The sequence below is a fragment of the Carassius auratus genome, chromosome 7 (genome assembly GCF_003368295.1).
Source record: "Carassius auratus strain Wakin chromosome 7, ASM336829v1, whole genome shotgun sequence".
NCBI lineage: Eukaryota > Metazoa > Chordata > Actinopteri > Cypriniformes > Cyprinidae > Carassius > Carassius auratus.
The window spans coordinates 35,455,720-35,467,854 of NC_039249.1; the positions used below are offsets into that span (position 1 = coordinate 35,455,720).

At 37.6% G+C, this 12,135-nt stretch overlaps 1 protein-coding gene across 2 annotated transcripts in view; it reads right to left on the reverse strand.

Annotated features, from left to right (window-relative positions):
- The window catches only part of nwd2 (NACHT and WD repeat domain containing 2), a 70,863-nt gene extending 59,545 nt beyond the window's left edge, over positions 1-11,318 (reverse strand). The window contains exons 1-2 of one of the 2 annotated variants that reach the window (XM_026268698.1): positions 10,808-11,318; positions 7,161-7,332 (exon numbers count right to left, since the gene is read on the reverse strand). In XM_026268698.1, the coding sequence (XP_026124483.1) occupies positions 7,161-7,311 (151 nt within the window). In that variant the 5' untranslated portion in view covers positions 7,312-7,332; positions 10,808-11,318. Of the gene's footprint in view, positions 1-7,160; positions 7,333-9,721; positions 10,683-10,807 lie in introns of those variants that run through there. The other variant, XM_026268696.1, reaches the window with a different exon arrangement.
- Between the last annotated feature and the right edge of the window lie 817 nt (positions 11,319-12,135).

Below are 12,135 nucleotides of genomic sequence, written 5' to 3' on the forward strand. Positions count from 1 at the left end.
AATAAATTACCATCTAAACACCAGGCTCCATTCTAGCATTTGTGTCCAATGTTTATGATCCAATCACTTCACAATTAATAAAATCATGTCTTGCTTGTACAATATTCTTGAATTTACAAAACATAGGACTATTACTACTACTACTACTACTACTACTACTAATAATAATAATAATAACAATAACAATAACAATAACAATAACAATAATAAAATATTGTGGCCACAGAATTTGTTACTTTTACATTTTTATTCTTTTAATTATTTGTGAGTACACTTTTTTTTTTCTACAATAAGTTGGTTCTTAAAAGCATTTGTACATATAGACCAATATTTTAGAGCTGTATAGTATGTATGTTCTTTTAGAAATAGATGCCACACCACATTATCTTCAATTACATTTTAAGATAAAAGCTTTTTACAGCCACTTACCATGTTCTAAACATGCTTTAATACTTTATGAATATCTGAGTCATTTCGAATCTCAAGCTGCAAGCATGCATCTTGCTCAATGCTCTGTCCAGTCATGACTATAATCTGGGGTAAAGCCTTTGTGCAGTCGTATCCAATAGGGCTTTCACATGTGTCTCCTGTAGCACGGGCTCTGAAAGGATGGTCGCATATAGATGAGCTCAGTATTGATACAGCTGTCTGATGCTGAAACACAAGACTCTTAGGGATTAGGTGAGGTCGCAAGATGGAGGACGATGGAATGAGAATTGCTCCCCATCAAAGGCGCCTGACCGCGTGTGCTTAACGACTGAATGAAATCCCATCTGTGACTAAAACACATTCCTGTTGGCAATCCATTAGCTCCATGGCATTAGTAAACTAATTTCCAAATGCTCAAAGGCAAAAATATTATCTGAATATTCAAAGCACATAATTATCTATCATTATTATAAGCAATTTGAGGGTTTTTGAATGCATTGCTTATGAAGCAATGTTGCATTAAAGGTTGAAGTGTGTTAATCTTTTCTCTGTTAAAATACTATGATCATTTAATAAGCAGTGATTATTCGAGATTAGCCTTTTATAGGATGATACACACAAAATGTGCTAATAACACTGCCGACTAGCCCAACACAATAATACCGACTCAACCAAGAAGGTCTATAATACCTGGAGAATGCTACCCATTAGCATTTCCATTCATCTCAATGGTAATTGCTCAACTTCTGATCTCGTTCACATTATTTTTTTTTGAGCCAGTCAACTGAGCTGTAAATGCCATGTGACTTTTTAGAAGCCTTTGAAAATGAAGTAATGACAATGGTGTATGGCTGATGTCACCAAGAACCCAAAAAGGTGCACTCAGTAGTTCTTTAGCTAGCATTAACACGGCTGTTCTGATGACATATGGCTGGTTATATTCGAGCATATGGCACCCACATTTAACAAAGTTTACAAAGAGGGACTGGTTTGTCCAAGGTCTTTTTTTTGTTGTAATGTATTGGGAAGCTAGAATGTTTCCAACAACAGAACCATACATTAGCTGAACTCTGTTTGTTTTAACGTGTTGTTATTTTTAATAGGGGTGCTCCGATCAGAATTTATACATTTAAATTTAAATAAATAAATGTATGCATTAAGCAGACACTTTTATCCAAAGCAACTTACAGTGCATTCAGTCTATAAATTTTTACCTATCATGTGTTCCTTTGGAATCGAACCCCCAACTTTGCACTTAACAATGCTCTACCACTTGAGCTACAGGAATACAGGAATTTATGAGCCTGTTCACTAATTGTTGTTCACAGGAAGCAGTATACCAAACTTTTTAAAGCCTTCTTTTTATCATGTAGAATTATTTATAGTGATACTCCAATCAGGATTTTTAGACATTTATACAGGGCCTGAATTTCATTTTTTTAAATGGGGGGTAATTACTACATTTTCGTGTTAATCCAAGTTTATATTTATTGCAAACAGTGCGCTGTTACTTTAACCCTTTCGCACGTGAGTTTAAAATATAGCTCAGCCCCTGGTGAGAGTTTTTTTAGACGACCGTTATTTTAGAATGTATCGCCTTATTTAAGCTGAGAGAAGAGCAGAGTAAACTTTAGTTACCTACACAATCTGTATATGATATCAATAGAAGCATGTCGTCAGATTATATTTGTAAGGATCATTATTGCCATTTCCACAGACATCAGCATAGATTTTACTGTAAATGTATGTTTTTGCTAGTACTCATGTGTATTTAAATGTCTGAAACTTTAAATAAGCATTAAATGGTTGAAAATACTGAATATGTGTGATAATGTGACAAGCGCTCAGCACGTCGGATCTGGCTCTGCACCAGCCGAAGCACGAAAGTGGATTTAAATTTAGCAGTTGATGATGTGATGCACTGAAAGTTCTCCGGTGTGATCGTATGCATCAAAGGGTTAATTCAGCACAGCAAAAATAGACTCAGTGTAGAAACTATCGATGCAATGTTACAGATGCAACAATCCTGGAACGCACCGTCGGGCCACAACCATGTGTAATGTAAGTGTTCAAATCCATTGACATGAGCACAAAATGCCAAACCTCTCACGGCAGCTGCGTCATCAGCTTGAGATTGGTTTATGAGATTGGCCTTTATAGAGACATCCCAAAGCGGTTATCGGCTGATAGCAATCAGTATGCCGATCAGTCTACTCTGAGCACCCCTAATATTTAACAAACTATATTAAAGATGTCTTGTCAGATTTAAGTTGAACCGCGGAACCATGAGTGGAGACCAGGTATGGTTCTTTTCCATGAAATTTACACCCCCAATACAGATACCGATTGGATTTCAAATTTTTTGCTTTTCTCATGAGTAACCAACACAATGCTAGTAGTGTATCTACAGAGGTGGCAACCAATGAGTGTGAATCATTGCAGCAAAATAGAGGGGGTGACTTGCATTTACAAAACTATTGTCTTGATTTCATTTGACGATACACAATTCAGATATTTCCTCACAAAAGTATTGTGTCCATGCCAACCAGTCAATTTGGTCAAAAATCCTAATTGAATCTAAAATGCACAACATTGTAAATATGTGCCTCTACCTACATTTCTGCAAAAACCTACCTATACATTTGAATCACTGTTTCCAGTTGAACTGAACACTATTCCTTTTCACACAAAACATGATTTGCAGGTCCACAGATTTGGATAATAAAGCCAAATTTTTGCATAATTACTTGAGGAATATTATCTTATGAATTCAAAACAATTTTAACATCCTGCACGATTTGAAAACTGATACTTTTGAACGTGACATCATATATCCAGCTTCATAAGCATGAATTTCCTAATTCAGTAGGTTTGCTTGGTAGCTCATGCGAAATAGTGTTGCAATTGAGTGATGAAGAGCTCTGATATGAAACCCGTGAACTTACAGTTCAACAAAACATCTCAAATGCACATAAAGAAGTTAAAGGAGACATATTACGCTCCTTTTTACAATATATAATATAAGTCTCTGGAGTCACCAAAATGTGTCTGTGAAGTTTCAGCTGAAAATTCCCTGCAGATCATTTAGAAAATGGCTATTTTGAGTGGAAGCAGGAACACGCTGTTTTTCGAGCCGGTCATCTCTTAAATGAGCTATGCCATTACAGCTCTTACCTGCTAAAAATCATCTGTTTTGGTTCTGATTATCATGTTTATCGTGCTGAAATCATGTGTTTTAAACCATGTTAGTTTAAACTTCTGATATATGGTTTTCTGAGTGCACACATACAGAAAGGGGCTGTCACAGCATGTGAGTACTAAACTAAGTTCTCATTCACACACAAGTTTACATTAAAAACAAACATGAGTTACAAAAACAGTTGGTTAAGTCTGTGAAGGTAAACAGCTGGGAAATAAGTTTTATGTTTATTTTTGATTAGTGTGGCATCAGCAATATACAGTAAATTAATCAATAATTCCACTGCTCTCTTGTCTCCTTTGAGGCTGGGACTCTAAATAGTGTTCTGCGCTCGTCTGTGCAGCCAAAGACAGAACAGTAAGCATGTTTCGCTCAAACTTTCGCAGTAATATCACAAATAGATCCCTTTGCAATGTCACTAGGAGAGCTCCATTTTTCCGACACTTGCAGAAAAAGACTTGTCAAAACAAAGTTATTGGGTTAAACCTTTTCACGTTTCCTTGGATGGTAGATGAACCGGGGACCTGAATATAGCACTTAAAACCTGGAAAAATCAGATTTTCATGATATGTTAACTTTAATACAGCATGGCTGCATCAGCAAATATTTTTTTATATCAGTTTTTACATCAATCTGTTAACTCTATCGTGTAGGTTTAGGGTTGGGTTTGGTGTAGGGGATATTTCCAACATGATTAAATTAAGCGACACTCCTGGGCTATTTGAATTATGAAACACCGCAATACATACATGACGCAACTTAATGTAAACTCAGCAATAAGTGCCTAACTCAATTAAACAAATACGTTCCAGGGTCACATATTCAACCTGCGTTTTAATGCCACTGACTGAACATTTTACTTTGAAACTGCCGCGAAACGTGCAATAAGGTACGTGATAGTAAATGTATTTAGACGTATGTATTTTTGAAAATTTGCTTTAATTAACAAAAAAGAAGAATCAAGGCTTGATTTAGCCCAACACTTAAAACACAGTAAATGCACTATAATAAATCATGTTGGCGAACTCCACACATGCTGTTACAACACAGCAGCATTAAATTCAAGGTCCTTAAAGCAGAATAAAATTCTAGTCGCCCTTGGTTACCATACAGAGAGACCAAAAAACCCAACGAGCGTATAAATGTTATCACATTCATTTCCTCAAAGCCTCAATCTCAAACCCAGCAAGACTCCAGCAACTGCTGTCCTAAGTGCCCCTAGAAGACCCCCTAAATCACAGAGCTGACTTCTACAATAGCTCAATAACACAAATTGAAATCATTCCTTTCAAGTCAAGGCATGTATAAGAGTAAGACTTGTAAGACTGTTGGACAACAAAGAGTTGTTATAAGTCCGTGTGTGCAAGGCCAACTCCCTTTTTGTTTTTCTGCAATGTATAAATTGCTCCCTCTAGTGCTTAAGGAGAAAGAGCATTGCACCAAAGCCCAGCTGGCTTGTTCAGCCACTGAAAGTATCATTAATTCTCTATCTTGACATCACCTCTGAGTTGTGCATCTACAGGTCCAGTACATCAGATTCCACACTCCACCTCACACTCTCTCAGCACAGAGCATCACCTCTGCCTCTCACTAAAGCATCTTCAAGCAGTTGGCTTTTCAGGGCTGACTGCAGACTAAATCCCTGTAGTATCTTTCTATTGCAGTAGAGAAGTGGCTTCGGACTCTCTTTATAGTATTCCAGCATGAACTGCATTCATTGATGGTTGAATGTCATTATGCACAATGATGTTTAAGTGTGGGGATTTCATCCTATAGAGAAATAAACAGAAAACTATTTAATTTAATGCTGAAAAGTGTGATTTATATACCGCCAGCTTCACCAAATGAAACTAGTTTTCCAAATGAATCTGCAAAAATAATGACCATTTAAAACTAGTTTCCAAATGCTTTCTATCTGCCACTGGTCGAACAAACAGACAGTCCCGCCCCAAACTCACACATAATAATTGAGCCAATGTTGGTGAGTCAGTTGGTCACGGTAGTCAAACAAAATGAGAATGTTTTGACAGCAAGAGTGCCACGGTGTTTACACTTGAATGGTTTATTTATAGCTGTCTCTTCATATTTAATTGAGATATGAAAATATATTTAACATGACACATTTTACCTTATAATTTATCATTTAAAATATTTATTACAAATATTGTTTTAAAATAAATTTGTAGGGTAAGACTCTATTTTAAGGTTCAATTCTCGCTATTAACAAACCATTAACTATGACATTTGCCTCAATAAACGACTAATTTGCAGCTTTAATAAATGGTTTAATAGTTAGGTAGTAAGATAGTTGTTAAATTTACACATTGGGTAGGATAAGGGATGTGCTTTATACATACTAATAAATATCCAATATATTATGAATATGCATGCTATAACCAATAACCAATAACCAACTAGTTTATATGAGAATTGGTTTATTGTTTTAAATATTAATATTCTATACTATAATTTAATAACAATTGTCTGTTTTTATTCTTATTCTTCTTTTTATTTAGGAATAATGCATAAATACATGACTAGGGCACTTATGTTATAGCTGCAATTTAGAGGAGTCTTTATCATTAATCCTCCAACCTGAAAGGTCATCATTTTATTGAAGATGTCCTTGCGCCGATCTAATTTATTCACTGGTATCTTCCCTCCTTTCACTTCATCCTCAGTTCTCTGCACTCATTTCTCCATTTCTCTTTCTCCCTCCTAGCCCATTTTATACTTTCCCTTGGCTTGTTTACTCCGAGATTAGAAGCACTATTTTAAGGTCTCCCTGCAGCCCATATTTAAATCTATGACTGCATATGTGCCGTCTAGTTCCCCTGGCACTCATTAAATCTAAGGTCAATTCTAAATAGGACTGGGTTTAAGCCTTAAGATGTAAAAATGAGCAATCGATGGTGGGAATGATGACCTCTCAATGATTTCTCAAGATAGGAGCAAGAAATGCCCAATCCATTCACCACTTTCCCACAGCTATGAGCAAGTTGAACACTGAGAGCTCCCCTATTTTAATATTAGAGACTGTATAACTGTAGAGCAGCACAATATTTTGTGTCATGGTTGCTTGGCCTTTGTTTTTGTGGAACGTTGAAACCCGTGTTCAGTGCTGAGACAGACGGCTCCACTAACTGCTGTCACTGCTGCTCTTGTCAAAGCACATGGTACAGCAGTCCTGCAGACATTAGCAACGGCCATATCTCTGAGGATGGCAGCGTGTGTTATGAAACGGCATGATGTGGAACTGTCGCTGCCATCTGAATTTATTACTGTAAAATCTGGTTCATTAACACAGTGGATGATAAAGCATGTCTTGCACATCGCTCGTGCATTAACAGGTGTCAATCTAATTGACAGAATACTGTGTTTGTTCTCTGCAATATGGTTTGGGTGATTCCAGAGTTCACAGAGTACACACATGAACGCATATCTATCATGAGTAAAAGTTAGATTTTTGGAAGCATCTATTTTTTATTTTATTTTTTTTACAGTGTGGAAAAAAGCTGCTGCACGCTCTTACCATCAGGGTTGGCACAGATGAAGACCCGGACACTCCTGCCCGTGGGGACATGGAACGGTGGGAGCGCAAGGACGTTGCCACTGATGGCTGCTCTGCGCAGAGCAGTGTCACGGGGACAGGGCTGCCTGCTGCCCACTCCGGATGGCCACATTTGTGGCGATTTCCAACGCGGCTGCAAACAGAATTGAACATGTTTAGGAACTCAGGATTATGGTTTTGAACTATGAAGGGAATTAATGGATAGACGGATGCTGCATTTTTACACACAATTTGGTGGAATCTCGTAAAAACTGAGGGTCTAGTCGTATAAACAAAGTTAGGAAGCAAAAATATCAGTAGTGTAGTGTTGTATGATGATCAAACAAACATCACTTTCAAATCAAGCAGCTTTCTGTTTGTCAATGAAGCAAATGTGGTTAACCAACTCGGTAAATGGGATGGCAAATGTGAACTAGTTCCAGTTCAAAAGCAGTTCCCTTTTATTACCACTATTATTATTATTATTATTATATATTTTTTTAACATGGACATCACAGTTACATTGGACAAACCATATGCACTTGCTAAAGTGTTTTAGCATGCATGCTAATTTTCAACACCAGTCCACAGGAGATTTTTCTGAGAAAAAAAACAAAACAAACAAAAACAAAACAAAACAATGCTAATAATAATAAGTAATAATAACAATGTGCTACTGAATATACTGCTAATAATATACTACGGCCAGTGTTTATTACGAGTGATTAAATAAAGCGTGACTCCCAAAAACACTGACTCTTATGATCCACTTCATTTTAATGGATAAAAGATTGCATTCACACTTTCAAACGTTTGGAATTAACAAACATATTCATTAATAGGTGTGACTCAAAGGTTATTGTTTATACAGCAATTAACATTTATATTGTTTTCTATTCTCACCTTAGTTGTAACTATAGTAACAGTGAGTGAACTTGGAATAGTTTCATCACTATTAATAAATAATCACTGTGTATGATTTTCAAGCATACTATTCATACTTTGACTAAATAGCAGTATGCTATTGCTAATTAAGGCAGTGAATATTCAAGACGGCATGTCCACAGCAATCAAAAGGCTTGCTTAACACAGCGATATGTAATAAACAGGTAAATACCCATAAATTGTACTAAATAAAGTAACAAACTAATTGTCCAGGGGTACATTTCCCAAAAGCATTGTTAGCTAATTATGGTCATTAGTTCCATTGAACTCTACTGGTAACGAGGGAACTTGCGACCAAAGTTGCTTTTGGGAATCACACCCCAGTATGGTTCCATTTACAAAGCACATGTTTACCTAAAAGTACATCCTGAAAATTAAAAGTTGGCAATTAAAAGGTTTTAACATGAGATTGTTGTTGTGGTTAATCTTAATTTAAGTCAAACTGTACTGAACAGTCCTTAAGAGGTTACAGTTTTATTCTGGATTTGTGTGAAGATTGACAAAAACACAGCATGGTCAGTGTTGTCTGATACCCCCGAACGAATAATAGGATCCTGCAATTTTAGTTAATCAAAACTGTAACAGCGATAATGGTGTAGTCCACTTTTTGATGATTCAAATGGTTCCTTTGACCCTTTTACTTGATTGTTTTATTGCACTTGCGTCTTCTTTGCAGTGTCCCTCACATGAGAGCAGCATTTTTAGAAGGCTGTCAAGGTAAAGGAATTCCCCACAAATATAATAAAGGCACATAAGATTTACCATATGGCAACATTTATTATAATTTTTTTTTTTCAGTGATGTTGGATAAATAAGAAAGAAACAATGAATAAATGAATGAATGAATGAATTATCATATTAGTTTTTTCAGTAATTTACTTATACTGTAAGTATAGTGTAGTGTTTGGTTTAAGTAATCAAATGTATGTGCAAACATACTTTTTAAATAATTATATTACCTTTGATTTATTATCAAAATGGAACATATCGATGAGGGCAGCGAATGCAATTAAATTATTGCATTTCTATCCCCCTAAAAATGGGATATTTCTTTTTAACTAAAGGAGCTACTAGTGGAACCGTCAAGGAACCAGAATCGTTTAAAGAAATCAGAATCACAACCAGAATCGATTTCCATATGTAGTTGTAAATGACTTATTGCTTGAGGAATGCCTGGAATTACCATAATGCAAGATCCGCGCGCAATAAGGATTTTCGTGAAATGAAAACACACTAGATCATGCATACTTTCTCACTTTATACCATTTTTCAGTAATAATGGTGTAGTAACCGGGATAAAACGCGTAAATGCAGCCGGTCACGAACTGCATCTCCGCACAAACGCAACGATCAATCGATAATTTTCTGTCTCAGCATACAACGAATCTTAATTGAAGTGAGTTCAAGATCGCTTATCTTTAGTCGCGTTTCATGCTTTAATATCAAACCTGACAAAATGCTAAACACATCCTAAGATGACAAAGTTGCGCGTTCATCGTACAGTAAAGCCAATTCCAAACAAAATAAACTCAACTGCGCTTCAACGCACAACGAATGCAGGCAGCATGCTTGCACAGTAACACACTTGAAGTGCTTACGTTCATCCTCTTCATCGTGGAGCCGTATCATACAATATCCGAGAAGATAACCACGGAAATCAGCGGAGACGGCGATACAAAAGCCCATTAAATATCTTTGACCGAAAATCAGTCCCGGGGGACCGTGAGAGTGACGGTCGCTGGCCAAACCCCGGCGGTCCGCATCCTCCTCGTGCCGTGTCTTATAAAGCTCCGCGCACAGCGTTTTCTGTCCGCAGTGCTTGAGGAAAACACAAGTGAGGTGACAGAGAGGAGAGTGAGAGTGGAGGGATATTCCTCTCATCGCCAGCTGTCTCTTAATGCGCAGCGGCGAGCGGGAGTACGTGAGGAGGAGGAGGAGCGCTCTGAATTCATTATCAATAAATGCTTCTCTTTCGCAGCGCGCTGGAAGTTTAAGTGAATTGAATTAAACGTAATTGATTGGACTGCACTGCTGCTCGCGCTCGGGGAAATGTTCAAACCTCGCCTATTTTCCTCGCAAAAATAGACCAAAAAAATCCTATAGTTTCGCCTTTTCTTCCAGATACAAAGTGCTCAGAAATAACACATTCTACACGATTCTTATAAAACAAATGCGTTATTGGAGCTTATTGACCGCCCTACTAAGAAAACAGCCTAAAACAGACTGCAGTATCCCTTTTTTGCTCGTCTTCCAGGCTGGTCAAAATTGGTCAGCTGGCTGATTTTAGAAGGGTTCCGGTGAGGTTGAAGGCCAGCTTAACACAGCTAAGACAAGCGGTTTTGGCAGTTTTCTTCAGAAAGGTGATCTGATGCTCTCTGCCTATGGAGACCTTGCAAATAGCCTATTACGCAGAGCAGAGATTTGTCATTAGACTAACATGACTGCAACCAGATGTTAAAAAAAGAAATGTGGAAATGTCTTCCTTCACAAAAGTGAAATTAATAAATCTACACTACAACTACAGGTCAAATGCAACTAAAATACATGCAATGAGTTTCTTCGGCAAATCTGCATAAAGTCAAATAACATGTTATGGCTTCAAAATCAAACCCTAAAAAAAAATGGTTATTTAATCAAACATGAGATAAGTTAAGATAAATTGTTAGTTCAAATAAGTAACTTACTGTTCTTGACGATAGCAGTGCTGTTTCCCCTCTGGGTCCTGTTGGCACTGTGCTCTAATATAAATGGCCAGACCCTCTGCGTGAGGCACACATGAACTCTGCAAAAGCAGAGGTGCTGAATCTGGCAACCAGCAGTGGCTTAACCTTTCTTTCCTCCCCTCTTCCGGTAAAGCTGTAATCCCTCCAAGTCGGAAGGAACTACCCTCTTCTGTTTCCAGATCTGTTTTGCGCCTCCTCTCGTTGCGCTGTAGGCCATGGTTGGCTGGTAAGTGCTGATCACGGAGCAGTGCGAAAGATCCTGATCTCTTATACTGAGCAGTGTGCAGCTAATGTGGTGGGGTATCGTTAAACAGTCCCAGCATGCAATGGGCAATTAGTGAAAGTGAAAAGTGTTGACGCACATACATTTTTTATATGGATCATACTTGAATGATTGGAAAAATGCTGAAAAATCTGCTTTGAGGTTTTACAGTAACAGTACAGTTTTGACCACAGGAGCACACACAATCAGCCTACAATACTGTGGATGTATCATTATGCATCATTACAGAAGCAGCCATGCAAAGAGAACAGCTCTATAGGGACAATGCGGTCCTTATGACTTATGGTTATCTAATCAGGATCAATGCTGTTTTTTAGAATGCCACACCAGTGAATTTAGCTTTTGAGAGTGTGAGAGCATCAACAGAATGTATTTGTTTATTTGCAGGAGTGCAAATGCCTCGCAAATGGAGATATAATTTGTATGTAAAATATGTGTGTGAGCTTTACACAGAGAAAGAAGTGAGATATAGCATAATAGGCTTATGTGTGTGCTCACATATGCATGTTTATACATTTATCCTCATATACAGACATTGACACCAGAGACACCCACTAGCCAATGAGATCCATAAATCAAAGCCCAACTTCCTTTCTTTTCTCCATGCCTGTCCTTTGTCTGCTCAAAAGGTCCCTATACAGCTGCTATACCCCCAGCACATCCTCGCCTCAAGATAACCCCTCCACAGATCGATACTCTCAATCCTTGGACAAAATGCATGCATAGCTTCCGTAGCAGGCGAGACAGAGGCTTTGTCTCCCTTTCTGAATGCATTGAGTGTGAGAACAGTTTGCCCTGGTCTGAGAGTGTGAGACAGTCAAGGTGAAAGTATGTGATCAAAGAGAAAATGCCAGAGGCTTTGTGCTGAAAAGACTTTCATTGATGGATGACCCATTGACACTTTAGCAATTTAGGGGAGAATTAAACAGAGTGGAATAGATTTTGGCATGAAATACATCTGCTGAGAAAACTAATTTTTTGTGGACAAAAGTATTCAGACTGACGT